General features: G+C 41.3%; 2 protein-coding genes across 5 annotated transcripts; one reads left to right on the top strand and one right to left on the bottom strand.

The window, feature by feature from the left end:
- Positions 1–484: 484 nt before the first annotated feature.
- Positions 485–6292, top strand: SPC24 (SPC24 component of NDC80 kinetochore complex). Its single transcript, XM_058169537.1, has 4 exons — positions 485–732; positions 4641–4733; positions 5476–5552; positions 6017–6292. The coding sequence occupies exons 1-4, from the start codon at positions 497–499 to the stop codon at positions 6121–6123; spliced, it is 513 nt and encodes a 170-aa protein (XP_058025520.1). The 5' UTR covers positions 485–496; the 3' UTR covers positions 6124–6292.
- On the bottom strand, positions 6274–22223 carry KEAP1 (kelch like ECH associated protein 1). Of its 4 annotated transcripts, none has more exons than XM_058169533.1 (6): positions 22005–22223; positions 14490–15153; positions 10191–10876; positions 9314–9519; positions 8913–9089; positions 6274–8083 (listed from the first exon to the last, which is right to left on the bottom strand). In XM_058169533.1, the coding sequence occupies exons 2-6, from the start codon at positions 15030–15032 to the stop codon at positions 7917–7919; spliced, it is 1779 nt and encodes a 592-aa protein (XP_058025516.1). In that variant the 5' UTR covers positions 15033–15153; positions 22005–22223; the 3' UTR covers positions 6274–7916. The 4 variants fall into 4 exon arrangements, with proteins under 4 accessions (XP_058025516.1, XP_058025518.1, XP_058025519.1 ...); XM_058169535.1 differs by having other exon boundaries at positions 22056–22129; XM_058169536.1 differs by lacking the exon at positions 22005–22223 and adding an exon at positions 21605–21995.
- Between the last annotated feature and the right edge of the window lie 461 nt (positions 22224–22684).

Genomic DNA, 22684 nt, shown 5'->3' with positions numbered 1-22684 from the left:
GAATAATCACCAAATAATAATGGTCATTCATTTCTCATGTTCTTTTCATTTTTCATTTTTTCCCCCATTGCCTTTATCATCACTGCAAACACTACCATCAAAGAAATTATCCACTTTGGTTTTTTTTACTATTCCCTCATGCCGGAAATCTGTATTTTAATTTTCATTGTAAACAAGTAAGATCCGTTTTGTCACATAAATCAAACTGATATATTTTAGCTTGGATATGGGTCGTTTGAAACCACCTATTCTTTAAAGAGAATGGTTTGTGCATGGTGCATACTGCACACCCCTGTTGTATATTTTATGGATTATTTTCCACAAACTAAGGTTGTCAAATTAATGAATTGTTGCTATACTAGCAAGGATTATGAGAAATTTTAGTATGTTTTGGAGATCATCAAATTGAAGAAAACTGATAAAATATTTCAAAAATCATTGGCTGCAATTAAAATAAATGATAGAATTTGTAGAAAATTGTCGAGAATTTTAATAGATGATGAGAAAGAAAACTATTGCTGAAAATTCAGTTTTGCCAACCAGCTATATTTTAACTGAATATATACTGTATTCTGCTTTTAATGCAGAGCTCATGATTACTGAGGAGAAAGTGGCACAGAGACTTTCTGACAGGGAAGAGGAGTTGAAGGCGAGTATCCAAAAGCTACAGAAAATTGAAGAAGAATTGCTTCAGACAAATGAAAAGGATGAAAAATTGAGGATCAACATTAAATATCCTTTCATGTTGGCTTCTGGTGAGGAATTAGAATAGAATAAGAGTTAGATGGGACCTTGGAGGTCTTCTAGTCCAACCCCCTGCCCAGGCAGGAAACCCTACACCACTTCAGACAAATGGTTATCTAATCTCTTAAAAATTTCCAGTGTTGGAGCATTTACAACTTCTGGAGGCCAGTTGTTCCACTGATTAATTTTTCTAACTGTCAGGAAATTTCTCCTCAGTTCTAAGTTGTTTCTCTCCTTGATTAGTTTCCACCTATTGCTTCTTGTTCTACCCTCAGGTGCTTTGGAGAATAGTTTGACTCCCTCTTCTTTGTGGCAACCCCTGAGATATTGGAACACTGCTATAATATTACCCCTAGTCTGTTCTGTCCCCCTCCCCACCTCACAGAGAAGATGCAGAGAGGCATGTCCCACAGTCCTTTATATTTACAACAGACCTGACTTTCTGTAGTGGATGACAGACTTGGCAGCGACAGTGCAAAGATCTGCCAAGTTCCGAGTTCCTTATCTCTTACGGAGACAGCCCACGTGTCCAAAATCCGTTGCCAAGAGCTCACAGAAAAATCCTTTGCACAGTCCAGGCCTTTTAACTCCCAAACGACTGATCTGCAGTTCACACTTGGTAGCTTTTTGTCTGTCACAAGGGCCAGATGGCAACTCCACCCGCTTTTATCCCCTGTGGGGTGTGGCTTAGTGACTCAGCAATCTCTGGGCCTGCCACACCTCCTCCTTTGCTGCGCACGCTTATCTTTTCGTCGCTGCTTCGGGTCAATCCACGATTGATTTTCAGCAGCTGGAACCTGAGGCGTTGCCAGGGAGGAGGAGGGTCTGGGAGTGGGAGGCCTTGTCAGCTCCTCCTCCTGGCCTGCAGCTGGAACCTGGGGCGGTGCCAGAGAGGAAGGTCCTGGAGAGGGAGGCCTTGTTGGCTCCTCCCCATCATTCTCAGAACCATCCTCCTCCATGAGGACAGGCTCGGGCACCGGAGTCACAACATAGTCCTTCTTTTCATAAGACTAGACATACCCAGTTCCAGCAACCATGCTTATGTGTTTTATCCCCGAGTCATCTAATCATCTTTCTTGCTCTTCTTTGCACTCTTTCTAGAGTCTCAACATTTTTTTTTACATCGTAGCAATCAAAATTGGATGTAGTATTACAAATGTGGCCTTACCAAAGCATTATAAAGTGGTATTAACACTTCACATGATCTTGATTCTATCCCTCTATTTATGCAGCCTAAAACTGTGTTGGCTTTTTTGGCAGCTGCAGTACACTGCTGGCTCATATTTAAGTGATTGTCCACTAGGACTCCAAGATCCCTCTCAGTCACCACTATTGAGCAAGGTTATCACATATACTGTACCTGTGCATTTTGTTTTTCTTGCCTAAATTTAGAACCTTACTTTTTTCACCATTGAATTTTATTTTGTTAGATAGTGCCCAATGTTCAAGTCTGTCAAGATTTTTCTGTATCTTCTGTATTTTAAGCCTATCTTCCAGAATGTTGGCTATTCCTGCTAGCTTGGTGTCGTCTGCAAATTTGATGAGTTCCCCATCTATCCCCTTGTCCAAATCATTGATGAAGAAGTTGAAAAGTACTGGGCTTAAAACAGAGTCCTGGGGTACCCCAGTGCATACCTCCCTCCATGTAGATACAGTTCCATTGAGGACTACATGTTGAGTGTGGTTGGTCAGCCAGTTACAAATCCATCTGGTGGTGATGCTGTCTAACCTACATTTTTCTATTTTGAGTTAAGATGATCTGACCCTCTCCAGACTTGGTAGGTCTGAAATCTAACATTTAATTATTTTTTCTGGACTGTACCTTTCAAGACATGGTTGAGTGATTTTCTAGAAGCTTATTTTTCTAACTGGAAACTCATATCTGGAACAAAACAAACTGCTTTTGGGTGAGATAATTACTTTCTAGAAAATTACCAGACCATCTCCAGAATAGCTGCACTGATGTGGTCCAGAGTAATACTGTAGGATGATGTATTTTGCACATCCTTACTCTAAATATTATCTCCTTTCTAAGCCATATATAATACTGTAAAATATTGGCCCGAGTCAGAGGTGGTTTGAGAACATCTGTGAGGGAAAATTTGATTTCTTTTTAGTATTCAACTAATATCCAATAAGTCAAATGTTTTGAGCTTTAGATTTGTGTTGGATCCCAAAGTCAATGTACTTTGGCAGACATCAGCAAAATTTAGAATAATAAACATAATACACTACAAGCTGATATGTTTGTATATTTTAACTTTTAGTCACGTTCAATTCTTGGCAACTTTATAGGCAAGTGCTCTCCATGCTACCCGGTCAAGCACAGCTGCTTTCAATTGTTGTATGTTAAACTTTGTATCAGATTTGACCTTATCAAAGCAGTGTGTTCTCTGCTTGCCCCTTCTTTGTTCACTAACCATTCCTAGCATGTTGCCTTTCCGTTGTTATGAATTTGCATGCATAACAAGGTCAAATAAAGCAATCTTATGATTTTAGCTTCTAGTGATGTGTCTAGTTTTATATGATTTAACACCTCTCTATTATACTCTGTTAGTCAGAAGCTGATATAATAGCAAGTATATTGAATAAAGTACTGGCAGAGAAAGGAATAAGTGCTAAGAAGCACAGGCAAAAACAAGCTAAAAATGAGCTTTGTCCAAATGGCTTTGTGATTTGGTGCCCATTTTGCTGTGGGGTTACTCAGGGTGGTGTACAAAAATAAAATGGAAAAAAAGATAAGATTTTAAAAATAACAACAGTAAAGGAATGAAACAAAAATAAATGGGAAGTACAGTAATATGAAGTTAAAAAGATGAGCGGAGCGGAAGCAGGAAGCTCAGGAGGGAGGTGGGGTCAGCAAGTTAGTCATCAACCATCTCCAGTGATCTACTCCTTGACTGATAGGGTCCTCAGCAGACCTCCTCTGCTGGCATGAGTAGAGCGAGCTTGTCTTAGCAGGACAAGACGGTTTATCAAGTAGTCCTATGCAGTAGTAGGACCTATGCAGTACAGGGCTTTAACAGTCAGAACCAACACTTTACAATCTTTATAACATAAACATAACCTTCCCTGCCACTTCCTATAAAGTTAAATGGGGAGTCAGGCAGGAAATCGCAATGGCTACCACAATATTTCATGCTTAACAACTGTGGGATACACTTAGCAGCTAAAAATGCTGGGAGAGAGCCATCATAAGTCGGTGTCTCATGATGTCACTTTACAACCACTTAATGATGGAGTTGCTGGTCCCATTGCCACCATGAAGCAAGGATTACCTGTTGTTGGTCTAGTTGCTTTTGGCCCCTTAGCCACCTATCTTAACTGTTGTTGGTATAAAATAATATGGTGTGTATGTGTATAAATAAGTGCCTCTCCATGTTTTGTCCATTGAGTAATATGTTGTCTAAGAATCTTCCTGGCTTGTTAAAATTGGTGCTCTAAACAGGATTCCAACCATACCTGCCATCTATAAAGTTTACTCAGGGCAAGAAAACAATGACATATTGTTCTATAAACTAATTAGATTTTGCATTAGTTAATTTGGATTTTGAAAATAAAAGTGAACCAATGAGCAATTCCATGTATGGCCTCTTCAAAAATGCTAGGCAGTTTGTACTTGTTCATTGGGAGCAGTTCACTTAACTCTTTTGCTGTGATTCTGATTGATGCAAAAGAAAACGGGACAACCAATGGATTAGTTGGCACGGAAGTGTACACTGGTGCCTGGATACCAAGGGCAGAATTTTCCAGGCACTTATTTTGAAACATGGTTTAGGTAACACAGCATCATTTCCCACAATATAGAAACTATTATTGATGGAGTATTATTGTTAGTTATTATTATTGCTCTGTTAGTTTGGAGAATTACTTGGATTCCTTCACTCACACAATACTGAATTAAGAAAACAGCTGGAGACTTTGAGAGAAGAAAGCAGGCAGCAGCAGCAGAAAACCACAGAAGAAGCTGACAGATCTATGTCAGCTACGTGAGTAAAAATCTTACCTAATCTCTTTCATTTGCAAAAGGTGAATTAAAAGATTAGGCTACTCGTCTTCTATCTTGGTTATCTATTTCCTTTATGCAAGTAATTTGAATTGGACAACTAGATAAACATTCTAAATTATTAAAACGGTGATCAAACCATACGTTACATTATTAGCTATTAATATATGTTACTTCCCCCTACTCCCAAATTTCCTTTTGATTTATCAAGAGGATACATGTAGTTTGACAATCTTACTTTGAAGTTATGAACGTCAAATGTAAAAATATACATTTGTGGACACTTGTAACTAGTTAATGCATGCAGTATACTTGGAATGCTTGCATGTTTTTTTTAAATGGGACAATGGAAAAAAGAAGTAGGTTTTTAATCAGGGTCCCCAAACTCCTCAATTTAACAACCCCTTCATGAAACCTCAGATTAATCAGCCTTCAAACATCTATTTTATGAAGATAATTTAATAAAAACTACTTTAGACTACTACTACTCCCTTTGGGAATTGATATTGACTATTTTGAGACATCCTGCTTTGAACAAAAAGCAAAGCAGCACTCCAGAAAATCACTGCACAGCCAGCTTTTCCTTGCTTTGCATTTTCCAGATTCATTTGACACGAGGCCTGTGAATCATTAGCCAACCTAGCCTATGAACAGATTTCAGCAGTTGTAGATATTGATAGGATCTGCACCAGAACAAGCAACTCATGTTTTGTTATGTCTGCCAGGTATCTTGTACATCTTTATTATCAGATCTGCCAGATTGACTGGGACTATTCTTGTGAACCACCTCTGATCAAAGGAAGTATCCTTCTGTAATGTCTGGATTTCTGGGAGGGAGAGACGGAGCGTATTCCAGAGAAGCAGGACACCCCACTGTTAATAGTTTGAGGGCGAAAGAGAGTGAAGACAACTCCTCCCTAATAGCTCCCAGAGTTTATGTTTTATAATGCAAGTAATTTGCTTTAGTTCGGAAAGATTTCTTCTATAAGTCAGGAACATAAAGGAAACTGCTTAAAACAGGGCTGTGAAATTCACGGCCCGTGGTCCGGATGCATCACGCGCTGGCCATGCCCATGCTTGGTTTAGCGAAGGAGAAAAAAGTCCCGATAAGTCATGTGACGATGCAAGCTTGACACTCCCGGCCTAGAAGAATCTCAATGTGTTTTTCTTGGTTGTGGAGCCTGATGTTCCATTCCATGGAACTGGGGGTTGGATCAGGGATGAAACTCAGGCAACTTTTTCCTTAACTGTTTTCTTTGTTCTCAGCCCATTATGGACCAGATATTGCTCAATCTATCAACCTTGACAGTAGCCAACATTCTCCTTGCTTTATCAGTGATTACCTCTGGAACCTGGTGAATACATCTTGGTGAAAAAAGCAGCTTTTGGCACACAGTAGATAATATAGTAGATATTCCTAGGAGCAAAATATATTTCAGTGGCTCATTCTATGTTATACTTTTTGGCAGAACAGTATTCTGAAGAGTATTAATGGAATAACACAGACTGAAGCAAAATAAACATTAATACTAATCACAAAAAGTGTTTTATTCATGTGAGAAGAATCTCAAAACCAGTTTCCTAAGAGGATGTACCACCCACAGGTAAGGGGAAAAAAACGCAGTTAGCCATCTGGGTAAGCCCTTCCTTGTGGAATAGAAAAGCAGCATAGGCAAAGGTCCACCTGAGGTTTTCAAGTTGTAGTGATCAGTGTTCACTTACAGTGCATTCAGAAAGTATTTAGATCCTTCACTTTTGTCAATTTTGTTATGCTGCAGCCTAATTATAGTTGTTGAAATTCATTTTTCTCATTAATCTATACTCAGTACCCTATAACAACAAAGTGAAAGTAGAATTTTAGAAATATCTGAAATTTATTAAAAAGAAAAGAACTGAAATATCACATTGGCATATGTATTCAGACTCTTGGCAACAACACTTGAAATTTAGCTCTGGTGCCTCCCATTTCTCTTGATGGTTGCTGACATGTTCCTACAGCTTGATCAGGGTTGAGGGAAAGCTGAATGGAGCAAAGTACAGGGCTATCCTCAATGAAAACCTGTTCCACAGCGCTCAGGACCTCAGACTGGGCCGAAGGTTCACTTTCCAACGTAATGATCCTAAGCACACAGCCAAGACAACACAGGAGTGGCTTATGGACAACTCTGTGAATGTCCTAGAGTGGCCGAGCCAGAGCCCTGTCTTGAACCCTATTTAACATTTCTGGAAGGACCCGAAAATGGCTGTCCACTAATGGTTGCCATCCAACTTGACTGAGCTTGAAGGAAGAATGCAAGGAAGAATGGCAGAAAATCCCCCAATCCAGGTTTGCAAAGCATGTTGCGTCATACCCAAAAAGACGAGGCTGTAATTGCTGCCAAAGGTGCTTAAACAAGGTGAGTAAAGGGTCTCAGTACTTACGCCAATGTGATGTTTCAGTTTTTTCTTTTTAATACATTTGCAAACATTTAAAATTGTTTTCAATTTCACTTTGTCATTGTGGGATATTGAGTGTAGATTAATGAGAAAAAATTATTAATTAGAATCGGGCTGCAGCGTAACAAAATTGACAAAAATGAAGAAAGTCTAAATACTTTCTGAATGCAACGTACCTGCAGATCAGCAGTCACAGAAGAGTGTGTCCCACAACTTTTCCCCTTTCCTCACCTGCACATGGACAAACTTGACAAGCAAAAAATTAACCTTGAACTGGTCGTCAAACTATAATACACATTTCTAAGGAGGGCTCAGGGCTGCACTATGTACAAAATACTTCCACCCATCCTGATTTGGAAGTCATTTCCTGAAGGTCCATTCCCTGCTAGGGCCAGAAAAGAGACGCCCAGTGCGAGTCGAGCTCTCCTGTAATTGTCCCAGAGGTTTCCTTCTTCACTGATGCATTTATCCCAAATTGAGGCAGGAGCAGCATGGAGAGGCAACCACAGATTTGCTGTAGCTATCCTTGTAAAGTACAGAGCATGATCTGTTCTTCATTGTTGCCTCAAGGCTGGTTCAAATGGGATTTAAAGTGTTTCTCATCTTTTTGGCACTTTTCCTTTATTCTGGCAGAATATAACTTGGCAACAGGTATTTCATAATACTGAATCTTCTCCAATTTGTTTTCCCCTTCCATTTGAAGGGAAGTGGAACACATTCCATGCTACCATTAACAATGGCATTTTTGCTGCTCAGTTTGCTTGCAGCATGGCTCCATGGTAATGGCAACGCCTACCCCACTGCGGCCTGATGTCATACAAGTTACTTCAGTCCAGGTATCTGTGGCGGAGTCATAACATTCAACGCTGTCCAGAAACGTTTGTCCATCATAGCCACCTACAGGAAAAACAATCAGGAATTAACCAAGAGATGCTAGAGGCTATCTTGAAGGCCCTTGACTGAACTCGGCTGAATCAGAAGCAACACTCCCAAAGCCTTGACTTTCAACCGTGCAGGACAGCTTTGTACTCAGTACAGCTCTAATTCCCTGGGTAGAAAGTAGTTCTGTTAGGCAAAAGATAACAGCCAGCCATGTGGAATCTCAGCAACAAGGAAAAGAGGGTAGAAGAGTCTTAGCCATAATTAGCAGGTAAGACTTCTAGTTGGGAAACTTCTGCCTCTTGCTAGCATAAATCCTGTTGCTTTGCTACATCCATTGTGTGTTCTAAAAGGTGACAACATGTATTTACTCTGCTGACTGGGGCAAAACTTTGATGGCATCATACAAATAAGAATATAAATGACCCTGAATTATAATTATGTAATGTTATTTGTCCTTGGTTTTTTGTTCAAGATTTCCAAGAGCCCAGTGTTTCAGCAGATGGAAACACTTCAACACTTACATGGGGGAAAATTACTAAAATTGCTATTTGGGGATAGAGTGTGCACACTAATAAGTAAGAGCACTTCTACATGCATCTGCATCACTGATTTCAATCAAGTGCATCTCAATATAATGTGCTCAAGAGCTCACTAAGCCATCCAAGCAAATATGTACAAGAATAGATTATTAGCTGTAGCAGATAAATTATGGCTTTTGTTTCCACCCCATTAACAAAGTGAGCTAAGCCAGCCCTGGACCCAATGCCCATAGCTTGTGTGACTGCTGTCTGTACTTTCCCACATCCAGCCAAGAGCTCCTTGCTATAGTCCTTAGCCAACGTACCTAGCACATAGATCTTGCCTTGATATACAGTGACCCCGAGGGCACTCCGACGGTGCTTCATGGGTGCAACAAAGGACCAGGTGCCCACCTCCACATCATAGCGCTCCACACTGTTCAGTTGGTTTGTTCCATCATAGCCCCCCATGGCATATATGCAGTTATTCAGAGCACAAACGCCTGCATTAGGAAAGAACAGCATTAAGACAGGCATGACTTATTCCAACATCCAGGGGATAAAAACATTCTCAGGATCAGGATCTCTTGCAATCTTAATCTGCAGCAGAAAGTCTATTGCATTTAGTGCTAGATTAGAGTTTAGCAATGCCTGGAGGGCCTTTTAGCAATGCCTGGAGATTTTACATCTGTAGTCCCAAGTATGGAATTCCTGCTACTGCCCATACCTGCTCCACTCCGGATAGTTTTCATTGACGCAATCGCTTCCCATTCATCACGCTCTGGATAGTAGCATTCGGCAGTGTTGTGGCGGTTAGTGCCATCATAGCCCCCCACAGCATACAGGAGACGGTTCAGCACAGCCACGCCGACCCCAATCCGCCGCGTCAGCATAGGAGCCACTGACTGCCATTCATCACGCTCCGGCTCGTACCTGGAGGAAAAAGAGATGCTACATCAGGTACTTGTTTTTGCTGTCTGTTGTTTGAACAAGGATGCTAACTGACAGTTGCTAATTTACTGTGCCAGTTCTGTGCAGCCACTGAAGAAGGGAGAAAGGTGGATGAAGGATGAATTAGGAAGGAGATGAAGCATGATGGATTTTCTTTAGGCCTCTACTACCATTTTAGAGGCTCTCCAAAACATTCAATCTTTTCCCCATCTGCACCATTAACTCTTCTATGCATTTTCTTCCTTTATCAATCCTTCAAAATACATGAGAAAAAAATCCAGGTGTCCCTGTTACCTTTGCCAAGAAGGCCTCATTCTGATATTACTATGGACAGGCTGATGGGAAAGTCAGCAGCTAACTCTTTCCCTCCACATGGGAACAGCCCAAGCTATCCAATCACATTGAGACATCTCTTCTCTCATAAACTAGCTTAAGTCTATTCGTGCCAAGTCTGAATAAAAATGTAATTTTTAAAAAACAGGCGAAATCTTCAAGAGGATACACCATTTACCAGAGCAAAAAACAATACCCAGGTCTCTAGAGTCTTATTAAGACCATTTTGCATTTGTGAAGGCTGCCCTTGCAAGAGAGCAGAATATACAAGCCAGATTTGGGAAGAATATGGATTATTTCAGTGCTTCTTTTTCCCTTACCTCTCCACGCTGTTGTGATGAGTGCTCCCAAATGAGCCGCCCACCGCGTAGATCATACCATCAATTACTCCCACACCAATTCGGTTACGAGCCACACTCATAGGGGCACAGGGAGACCATCGATTGGTCATGGGGTTATAGCAGTCAATGGCATCTGAGTCCATGTTGCCATCAGGAGAGTTGTTCCTCCCCCCCACCGCGTAGAACAGTCCGCTCACTACGCAGCCAGCCAAGCCGCTGCGAGGCACCTGCAGGTCAGCCAATCGGATCCAGGAGCCATCAGAAGGATTGTAAGCCTCCAGGTAGCTCAGGGAGTGGCGAAAGTAGCCCCCTGCCGTGTAGATCAGCTGACCCACCTTGGGTGCACGGCAGGGTATGTCATTAGTGGGTTTATGCAGGGTGAGATCCTGGAAGATCTTGGCCAAGTAGTCCTTGCAACGGGAGTCCGACTTGAGGATTTCGCACTTCTGGAGCTGCATTTGGAGAAAGTGTGGTGTGAGGGAATGACAGCGCACAGCTTTCAGCAAGGCCTGGACATAGAGTCGCCGGTTCTCACAGTCATATTTCACCCAGTTAATGCAAGCATGGAAGACTTCTGACTCACAGCGCACATTCAGCTCATCCCGGCTGATCAGGGTCACCAGCTGGCAATGTGAAAGGTTGAAGAACTCTTCCTGTTTCGACACCTACCAGAGGAGAAGAGGGACTATGAGCAAAACCACAAAAGTCTGGATGGGCGGCTTCCCCTTCTAATGATGGCAACACCAGATGGATGATATGCTCATCAGAAGCAAGCCAAAATCTGCTCTAGATGAGCCCTAGGACTCTTTCTGCATAGATCACTGGATGATTGCTGCATGTCACACAGAGGGAAAGTGCATGCCTGCAGAGATCTGCTCACAGAAAAGAAAGCAACACAACTGCTTTTCTAGCACGGGCAGGTGGGATAAAGAAGCAGAGGAATCCACCATTCAGGGCCTGTTAAAAAACAAGTTCAAAACAGAACATCTGACCAACAGGTTCATCTTCAGCCAGATTCAACCAGTAGTTAAAGTCTGCTATGAAGAACTGCCCTAAGTTTAAAGAATATAAATAAAGTTTTGGAAAAAAATAGAATTTTTAGCCTCTGAAATTATCAGTATGATGATTTAGTAGCATTCCAGAATCTATAAACATATTTTTATTTTGTCAGTCATAAAAGGTTGTTGCCTAGATAAAAGATTTTGGACTGATAATTACTAGACTAACAAAAATCCTAAAAGGAGAATGAGTGGATCCTTATAGGGTCGATATAGGCGCCAATACTATTGTTGACAACTGGCTGAAATAATCACCCTGCTTATTTTAACTCCCACACAGCACCTTCTAAACTATTAGTATAGTATTATTATACTATACTATTATTATTATTAACTATTATTACTATTATATATACTATTATATATAATATATATTATATACTATTATTAACTATTAGTATAGCATTATTCTAACTGTTGTTGACAACTGGCTGAAATAATCACCCTGCGTATTTTAACTCCCACACAGCACCTTCTAAACTCAATTTATCAGATGTGATCCCCAAGGAAAGCAGATCATCTCTGAGGAGCAAAACAGATTTTTTTTAATTCAACTCAATCTGTCAGGAATATTAAATTATAATTTGGTAGAGTAAGTGACAATCCATGGGCAAGACTCTGGATATCATGAATAAGTAAAACATGAGTTAAACTTATGGACATCTCATAGGATAAATACAGTACAGTAGAAATAAGAAATGGAACAAACAGAACTGGGTTTGAAAAAGGCATTTTTAAGATAGACACATCAGGTACTTTCTAACGTATCTCTTCATTTCTTTGTATTTTAATTTTACACCTCATTTCTTTCTATCTATCATTCCCCCATATGTGGCTGTTGTGTGGTATATATGTGTCTATATGTATTCATATGTATATATCCCTTGGGAATACATGACAGGCAAATCAAGGAAATGACTTTCCTGGATGACAGTTTAAGTCAGCAGCAGGAAGACAATTAAAATCCCCACAGCTTGGAATGTGGTTCTTGGTACTAATGCAACGATTACAAATAAGCCAACAGGAAGCTAGACTTTTCATTCTCAGTTTGCTATCAGGGCTCACCAGACTGTCCACCGATGAATGGAAACAGTGTGCAATGTTTATGCCTATTGCAAAATACATTTGAGGCAATATCATTAGTAGACCAAATGAAGTTTAATAAAGCATGCAAGTTTCCAATTTTTAGAAGAATTCTTCCTCAGGAAACATGGCAATCAGACAATCAGATTGGAAGGGGATTCAAATGAGGGATTCAAGCCACTTTTGTAAGAGTTTTGTATCTAATGAAGCCCAATCTTAAATTCTGAAGCATTCCAAAATGGATGTCAGATTACATACAAGTTCTCTTATGGTCTGCTAGGATGAAGAAACAGGAAAACAATTGTTCCCTTATAAAATCCAGGTATTGAATTAACTTTGTTTCTAACAAAAGGTTTCCCTGTAGGAGGTTTAGGTTGTCATTACATTTGAACACCTGATCAGGTTAATTCATTAGACTGACTATAAGCAGTAAATGCTCCATCTTTGTCACAAAGGTTGAATGTTTATATTAACCTAAACCCAAATGTGACTTGTTCACTGCACAACTGTCCAAAACATTTTAAACTGCACAACTGTCCAACACAAAATACCCCCAAACTAATTATAATATTTTTTCTCATTTCTAATGTTTCTCATACATAAAAGAACATGTAGTGTGCCTGGATATTCTATCTCATGATTTCTTCCCATGCTTCTGCTGCAGTTTTGCCTTTAAATCTTTTGCCAACAGCAACCAGGAATTCTAACCAAGTTAGTGTGTAAAAAAACAAAGGTTGTGCAGAGAGATGAAGGGGAGTAACCACAACCTGGCCCTCCTTTATCCAGTCACTCAGGTTTGGGACTCACAAACGAAGGAAACCCAAGGAAGACAGATGGGCTATAAAATTAGGAATCCTGTTCTACTTGGTCAGCCCTTCTGGATGGGCTTTCACTAATCACACAAAGCAAAGCTTTATTGGTGTCTGATGACAAAACTCTTTCTGGTGTATTCAGCATAGAAATCAAAGGGGCTACTGGAGCAGGGAGAAAGCAATGCCAGGGTCCTTTGCCAATCCATGTTACTTTGTGCTGGATCAGCAGGGAGTGGCAGATCTAGCACAGAAACAGCTAATTCATGACCACTCCCTGCTTCCTCTAGGCTTCTGAAATGGCTGGAAAATGAACCCCGTAGTGGAAAGAGGAAGCCATACCTCCCCTGACAGTCCACAGTATTCTCAATTCTTCCCCCCAAAATAGAGATTGGCATTTACTCTTATAATTTAAGAAGGAAGCAAGCAAAATTCTTACAGGCTAGTTATTGTTGGGATCTTAGCAACAAGACTGCCAACTTCTCTTCTGAAGGTGACAAAATAAAAAAAAAAAGAGGGAGGATATTTTTGAATATTTATGAACAAACATGGAGCAGCGCTACTACATTCATTGAGATGAAGTCTATGCACAGATTTTTCATAAGGACAAGGAAACACCCGCTTCCCTGCAGTTTCATGCGATATAGTCTCCCTATTTGTATTTTGCACTTTTTAAGTAGAGGATTGGTTCTCCCAGCAGAAATACTGCAATGGGCAATTTTAGTGGCTGCTAGTCACATAGAGTTCCAGGTTCTTAACCACCCTCAGCCATGGAAGCTCATTTGGTGACTTTGGGTCTATTATGCTCTTTCTATGTCCAATTTCTGATAGGGAAGATGTTGTGGGAAAAAAGGAAGGAATAGTGCTAGGTATGCCATTTAGGACTCCTGAATGAAAGGCAGGATATAAATTGAATAAAAGTATCAACCAACCTGTTAGCTTTATTCTATTTGCAAATTTAGAAAAGAGGCAGAAGCCAGTAATGGCTACAGAATTATTTTTCCAACTTTTCAGTGTTTATTAAGCAATCACCACAAAGTAACCAAGTTTCCAGCCCCTTATGTCTGCAGAAATACAATGAGTATATATCAGACATCCAGGTGGTGACTAGGAAAGATTTGCAGCACAGAAAAAGGGGTGGGGGGTGGGGAAGAAATAGTATCTTGCCTCTTTGTAAGAGATAGAAGAGCTGTTCTTTCATAATCAAGGATAAATTGTGAAAGGCAGTCAAAAGCAAAGCCATATTCTAATTCAGACCTTCTTTGGACACTAGTATACGCAGGCCGCTCCTGTTCCCCTTGGTGCCCTTTCCTCGCACAGGGTCTCACCTCTCCAAAATGCATGTAGATATATTCCCGTGCCCGCTGGTGCAGTTCAGTACAGCCAATCTGTTCAGCGAAGTTGGCGATGCCAATGGCATTGCTGGGGTCCAGCTGCTGCACCAAAAAGTCACAGCAGGCCTTCACCACACTGTCTATCTGGTACATGACGGCCCCATTCATAACATGCAGCACACACTGCTCACCCACGGAAATGGAGGCGGTGTAGGCAAATTCAATGAGGCGCTCCATTACTTTGGGGTGGATGCCCTCAATGGGGATTATCTCCATACCCTGCTCCCGGAGGCCCATGGTGAACATGGCCTTGAAGACTGGACTGGAGGAGGCCAGCACCACCTTGTGGGCCTGAAAGTCGGCCGGGGGAATGTCCTTATATTTGACCCGCAAGGTGACATCACAAAGTTGCTGACTTAGGCGCAACTGATTCATAATATTGAAAGCTTGTTTGGTGTGATCCTCCAGGGTGTAGCTGAAGGTGCGACTGCCATTGTGTGAAGGAGTCACCTCCGCCTTGCACTCTGGGGCATACATCACAGAAGCAGTTGCGTGGTCATTGCATGAAGGAATGCAGGAAAAGAGAAGGAGCACCAGCAGAGGCAGCTAAACGGGGGACCTTCCTACAGAGGCCTGGCATGCAGCAAAGTCTTGATACCTGCACAGGGGACAAAGAAGCAAGACATCTAGTTAGGTAATATACAACCCAAGGCAATATCTCAATTCTGGCTTTGCACTGCTGCCTCACTCAGGAGGCATCTCCTTTGCTCAATGAATATACCCTTCCTCCAGAAGATCATCTTTAACCTCCCCACATCTGTGAAACCAGGCGTGCATATATGTGAGGTTTGCCAGACAAAGAACCTGCAATCTTAGCTCCAAAGAGTATCAGGTACCCTTGAAATGGAGAAAATTAAAAAGTTTAAAAATCAACATACTTACAAGGGAATATTGCGCAGATTAAGTATTTCCTCCCCCCCCCCACCATTTTCAATTACAAGAGGGAGCAAGATGTCCTTTTTGTGTGATTCCCTCAGGTCAACCAGAAGCACAGATAACTTTCTACTGAGAGCACCATACAATGCCACTCTGTGCTATTTAACACAGTCATTATGACTCAGCAGGCTATAACCTAGGACTGCTTAGTCATTCCAGGGACACTGAAGTTTGTAGGTATTTCCTCCACTATTTGCACTGGAATCAATATATAATTGTAAGATTAATTCATATTCTTCCTTCACAATAGTTTGTGGTTTTTTGGGGTGCCTACAAGTAGTGGTGACTCTTAGCAACTGCCAGGACAAGTCCCTGAAGTTTTCCTGGCAAGATTTCAGAAATGGCTTGCCCTTGTATTCAGGCCAAACTGGAAGCCAAGAGAAACTTTGACTAAATGAGAAAGATGGGTCATAATGGATGACGCTCTGAAGGATAAGACATCCCTGTAAACCCCTTCACTGCCACCTGTCCATTTCTTTTAATCCACAGATGTGGCTTATTCATGAAAGGCATTTTAATCAAAAGTCTAAATCAATCCAATGAAGTGAAGAAAAAAAAGCCCCTTGAAATTTAACAGAAGGTGAGGTAGTGTTTGCAGCGAGATGGGCGGCAATTATTTATTATGCCTCTCCGATGAAGATTCTTAAAAATGGCATTGCATTGAGACTGGGGGCTATGTGTTTTTGATTAGATTATTGTAGCAGTTGCAGACTCAGTTCACATGGTCACATACAACAAGAAAGGTGTTTTCATACACAACTATATACACAGTTGCTGTATGTTCAGGGATTAAACAAATGCCTGGGGAAACCAGTACAGCTGGTGCATATAGTGAAAATTATCCAGGCTTATTCCATCAAGAGACAAGATAACAGCATATAGCAGGAATCTTTAGGCTTTCAGGTGGCAAATCAGCATACTTAAGACTCTATTCGCTAATGAACATAAACCCCAGGTTCAAAATGGGCTCCAGACTTAAAGGACAGGTTGCTCTTAAATGTACTGTACTGTATGTGCTTCTGATCTGATAGGTGGATCCAGCAATTTTAGCACAGAAGCAATTAAATTCAAGCAGCCTGAGATCTCTTTACCTTTGTGTGGAATGTAAATGGAAGATTTTGACATTTTGCCCTGTTTCTTCAAGCTTGACTCACCTCCCATGACCTAATGAAAACAAGCTACAAGTTGCCAAGGAGATAGATATTTAAGTTTGAATTTCTTCAATAATACCCATTTCCTGCTTTCCATGTAGATAGGGTCCTTAGGATGGATATACCCCATTATGGATGATTGGTCTTACCAGTTCCTGATGTCCTTCCTGAATAGCCAGAGCAAAATTCACAAACAACCTCATTTTTCCCATAGGCATTGCTCTGATTCAAAGCTCTGCTCTCATGGCTGACCTCTCATGCTGGAAGAGAAGTGATCAAGAATTCATCAGACCAGGATGAGAGGACCAGGAGCAGGAGCCCAACATAAACAAATACAGGCTTGTTCTTTCTAACTGGAAATGGAAACTGTGCCCAGAGGATGCATAATTCTGAAATGAATTATGAAGCCAGAAATGTGGTCTTAACGGAGTCATCTAATTGGGCACAAGGAAGTATCTTGTTTCCCCTGGGTTACAAAGCACTCAGGATAGGGGTGAAAAATTGAAAGAGGTTTGAGGAAGCAAACATTCTAATAATATAACAAAAATATAGTAAAGTTGGAAAATATGAATATAAATTTGGAATATAAAATATGGAATTTAAATTTTGTACCAGGGCTTCTCACTGTTGTACTTGTGAACATCAATTTGCTCACCTATACCCAAATTTAGGTGTGCAAGGATCCCAGCCCAACAATTATTTTTTTTAAAAAAATTACAGCTGCTGCCTTAATATAAAATTAAATTTTTATTGGCAGAATCTTCTCTGTATGGACCAAATATAGCAGCAGTTATCAGGCTTTAATATCAGCTTATTGAATTTGTTAGAGGGTAAATAAAACTTACCCATCTTAACACTGATAAACCCAACTCGGTGAGCACATTAAAGGCCTCTGGAACAACAAGGCTATATGGTTACATCTTACTTTTGTTCAAACAGTCTACTGTGCTAGTAGGGTTCTAAAGAACTCTTGTCTACCATAGTTCCAGTATCAATATTCTATGATGGATTAGAAAGGGAAGGATACTCTTTCTTACAAGTAGTAAATCCAATAGTCTATCAAAATAATTCCAGTGTTGATGGGCTTATCGCCTAATAAAATAAGTGAGGTACTAACAGAGTTGACTATAACATTGTATTTCTAATAAATGGATTATAAACATGGCTCCTCCTTCCCAAACAACTCAGGGAATAGATGCCAAAAAGAAATCATGGCTTCTGATTCTGACTTGTTAGAAGCCAGTCAAGGTTGCTTGTGAATGCATCTATGATCTAAGGATGTGTCTATGATACATCCTTAGAAGTAGCACCTGTATTTTTCCCCAAGAGCAGGAGAGCAAGAGTAGTCAAGAACTGTTTGCCATTCATGTTTGAAATCCTGGCTATAACATAAAAAAAAACACATATATGTCAGAACTTACCCTACCGTTAGTTATGCAGAGATAGCATATGAGTATCATTAAGAATATCAGAAAAGAAGACGGATCCCACATATCCAGTTGGTAGATTCCACTCTATCTCCACTGGTGCAATCAGCCTCCACATAAATGTAAAACAAAATGGCCTAGCCGTTAAGGCATCAGGCTAGAAACAGAGACCATCTAGTCCTGTCTTAACCATGAAAATCAGCTGAGTAATTTTGGGCCACTCTCTTTCACTCCAGCTTACCTCATGGGGTTGTTATTGTGGGTAAAATGGTAGGAGAAAGGACTATTGGATATGTTTACCATCTTGAGTTATTTGTATAAATAATAAAGGTGGGATAAAATAAATAAAAATAAAGTAAAAAAAAAATCACAATCATATCAGTATTATGTTTGGCCAGGCCATCAAAGTTTTTGCTATTTTCTAATTATTTTCCAAATCTGAGTTTGGAACAAAAAAACCCATGTTAACTAAAAATAAATAAATATATGTGAACTAAATAATAAAATGGACATATGTGCATATTTCTTTAAATCTTGCAAGTACTTCCAATTAAAGCAGTAATCATTCTAAGTAAGCACACTTTGACCATGTTGTGAAGCCCAGGAGGATAATTTAGAAGGCCAGATGCCTATCTACTGCTACAGGTAAACAAAGCCGTCCTCCTTCCAAAGTCGTGTGCTTTCAGGAAGAGAGGTCAACCTTAGAACTTGATACAAGAGCCTCACTCAGCTGTTCTCTGTAAACAATAAGACAAAAACACCCCATTCTTGTATTACTTCTGGGCCTGCTGAGGAACAGTTTTTTTAAGGAGAGGACAACTGCAAGTAGAGCAGAAATAGGCTGAGAGTTGTTGAAAACCATGCCAAGAAATCATGCCAATTGTCACCTATGCTCTATAACAGTTGCTTCCTCTGCATACTGAATTCCCAGCGGAAGTCGGAAGGCCTCTTCCAAGGATTTCCCATATCCCAATGAGAATAACATAAAATTGTTGCACTTGCAGAGAATCCCAAGAAAGAAGCTGATGAATCTTTTATACCTGCATTCCTAGTTTTATTCTATAGCTAGTCCAGCTATTATGTTGTCATGTATCTATCAATCAGTTTTTGGAAGATGTTAAAAACACCTTCCACCTTTAAGACAATTAAGCAATGTATCTTTCTTAATGAGTATTTGCCTGCTTCCAACTTACAACAGTTTGATCTAATTCCTTGTTAGGATTTTTTCCCAATTTAGCTTCTCTAGGCTTGCTCACATTGGTAATAGAAATTAAGTGATCAATCTTTGGTGCAACCTTTATTAGAGAACAGAATTATTTCTTTTTTTTTTTGGAATTTTTTTATTTTTTATAAACATAATAAAAAAAACCATTGTGAACAGATTATTGGTCAGGTACATCCTTGAACATATTAATTTTCACTCCCCATTATGGTCTAATTAATACAATATATTTTCTTCTCCTTCTTAAATTTAATTATTTGCACATATGTAATAAAAAAGAAAAATCAATTCCATCCCATTCTGAAAGATATTTAAATGACGTCTAGTCCCCATATTTAATTCCCCAAAAACATCATTAATCAATCTTCTATTAACTTCTTAGATTTCACAAATCTGAACCTTATATCTATATTACTTAATCAGGTCAGACCATCTAACAACTCTTTCTTAAAACTGCCCAGCGATCACATAGATAATTTCTTTCTTACTTAGGGATAGTCCTGAACTCGCAAAGACCATTCCCTCTTATCATCTTCCTCTGCCTCTAAATAACATATATTAAAAAATTTTTTTTCATCTAATCAATTTTGATACAAAACAAAAAATTTAACATTTTAAAAGGGTAATTACTACTTGTTTCCCCCAATTATTCCTCCGTTGTGTTTAACTGTCTCCTTATAAGTTTTTATCACCAATCATTTTTATTACCTTATTCTTAAAAGCAAAAAAAAGAGTAACTTTTTCCTCTGCATAATAATACTCATTTCCCTCTTATCCCAGTTTATTCTACAATCTTTCCCTCCATTTCCCAAAACATCATTATTAATTTTTGCATAATTGTCACTTGTATTTTTACATAAATGTTGACAAGAATTCTTTCTTTCTAACATACTCCATTTTACAGTTTAGGAATCTTATTAAATCGTACCAAAATATTTTTTCTTTTAAATAGAAAAAAGGTTCTAAGCAGCATTGGACCTGGTTATTACTTACATAGAAAAATTCCAGAAAAACAAAGGTTAGACTGGGAAACATTTGGGGGGGGGAAAACCACTTTAGGACAACAGCAGTAGCAAGCTACTTGTATGTGGTCAAGAAAACTATAGGGAAATGCCTGGTTGTCACCAGAGTTGAGTTCAATTTAAAGGAGACCTAACTTTATTTCCTATGGAATACCTGTGGTCCTCAAATACCTGTTGCTGAAATACAATGCCCAGCACCCTTATTATCCATACAGGCAAAGACAGCTGAAAGTTGTAGTCAGCACAATCCTCCTGCTTTAGTTGCTAGATCAATCAAATACAGTATTACTGGATCAGCAAAAAAAACACCACACCACCAAAAAACAGTTTGACCACCACAAAGCTCCAGCTTGCTCTTTTAGTTGCGAATGAAAACCAAAGTATGACAGTTAATCTTTACTCTCAATTTTGCTTGCCTTGTTTAATCAGGAAGCACTTCCTTCCATACCATTTAACAGAACATAGAAGCCATAACAACATGGAAGCTTGGAATACAGTAAATGCAAGCCCATTGTGGGATGAACAATTTTTCTTCAAGACAGAAAGTTGCATCTCTTTGGTTGCTTTTCGGATAGCATCAAGTTAGCACTAGCTCAGGCACCTGGGCTTGTAGGAGACTGGAACTCCTATGAAACATTTCTGGAATGCAACAGATATGGAAGGGCCCTAAGAAATGGAGGGGGGGAAAGCTTTTTTAAGTCTTGAATTTCCAAAAATCAGAGTCTGCAATATATTTTGAATTGTGTGTTGTTGTTTTACAGATTATCAATTAAGACTCCATCAACACACAACTCTGTATTCCCTGCTTCTCCACACCCCAAGCTTTAGCTGACAATTAAGGATGAGGTCACCTAAAGGAGACGCTGAAGAAAGCTTGGTTGATGTCACTGTGGTAGGCCCAGCGGGCTGGACGACAAGCCTTCCTGCACGGAACTGCTGCCCAATATCTAAGTGCAGCTCTCCGGCGGCCACATACAAACTCGGACATTTCGTTTACGGCTCACACGTGTTCCTCCACTAAGGACAACTTGGCCCAGCGTGCTCCGATTTCCTCACTACGTTCCCAGTCATAATGCGGGCCGTTCATTTCTTTCACAGAATGTAAGACGCCAGCCCGAGATCCCTTGTACGCGCTCGGACCAGATGCGCAGCGACACCGACATCACCCGGGAATCCTACTGACACGGTTCAAAATCGCGTTCTTCCAACTTCGAGCCGACACCTCCAGGCCTCAAGCTCGCCCGTCTCCCGCTCCAACTGCCAAGGCCGGAAGTCTGCACCCCCCTCGTACCTTACTCCCTCTCGCAATCACAACAGCGCCTCGTCGAGCGGCCGCCGTGGTGTGCTCACCACACAACAAAGGCGGAGAAGGCGCTCGGGCTTCCGCCGCTCCGAAGCCCAGAACGAGCCACCTGTCCCGCTCGCGGCCGGTCGCAAGATTTCGAGTCATTCTCCCTCCCTGCCATCGACCACCGGTCGCCCCTTGGAGCTGCTGGGAGAAGAGAGCGGGGAGCCTTGCAGCCCCGGCGCAGCCTTCCAACTCCGGCAAAAAGGTGGCTCCGAACCGCTTTGTCCTAACTACGCGCTCGGTTGTTCGGAAGGGATGGAGAGGAGGAGGCGCAGCCGAGCGCGCGCGGCAAGCTCCCGCCCGCGCACGGGTCCAGAACCGCTGGCGCGAGGGTCCCACTCACCCCTCCACGGTTGCCCCTGATGCCCGCTTCGGCCGCCGCCTCCTTCCCCACCTCCGTCCAGCTGAGCGCCCCACCTCCTCTGTTCCTCCATAGTGCAGGCAGCCGCCACTGCGGGTGGGGAAAGCGGGGAGGGCGGGAGGAGGAGGAGAAGAAGATGGGGTGTAAGTCACCATGACTAAGCAAGTGAGAGCACTAGCCGCCCCGCTTTCAGAATAAGAGTCCCTCGGCTTGCCGAGCACAGGCCGAGTCGGCTCTCAGGGGAGGCGGATCGCTAAAGGAAGGCGCGGGGCCGGGCGGGCGCGGAGGCGGATCTAAAGGCGAGGCCAACCCGGGGAAGGGAATGGAGTTTCCGCGGTGGGGAAAGGCGAAAGCCAAGACAAGAGGGAGGTACGCCCTTTGCAAACGCGCGGAAAAGCGCTTCCACTCCTCTTGCGCCGCGCTGGGACTGGAAGCCTCGAGCGGGCTACGGCTGGCTTTCCCGATCTGGCCCGAGAAGGAAAGCGGGCGGCAACGGCGGAGGCTTTCAAACACGTTTGCAAAAATTTCGGATTGCAGGAATTAGTTTCAATGCCGGCCTAGGGACGAGACAATCTTTACGGGACGATAAAACGTTTTAAATTGAGGAGGGGAATCTGCAGCGCTCCAGTAGTGGGTGGGGGCGGTGGGGATAAATAAAATCC

Source organism: Ahaetulla prasina, chromosome 2 (genome assembly GCF_028640845.1).
Source record: "Ahaetulla prasina isolate Xishuangbanna chromosome 2, ASM2864084v1, whole genome shotgun sequence".
Taxonomy (NCBI): domain Eukaryota; kingdom Metazoa; phylum Chordata; class Lepidosauria; order Squamata; family Colubridae; genus Ahaetulla; species Ahaetulla prasina.
Note: the sequence above shows the minus strand (reverse complement) of the source record. Positions and strands in the feature narration are given on the sequence as shown.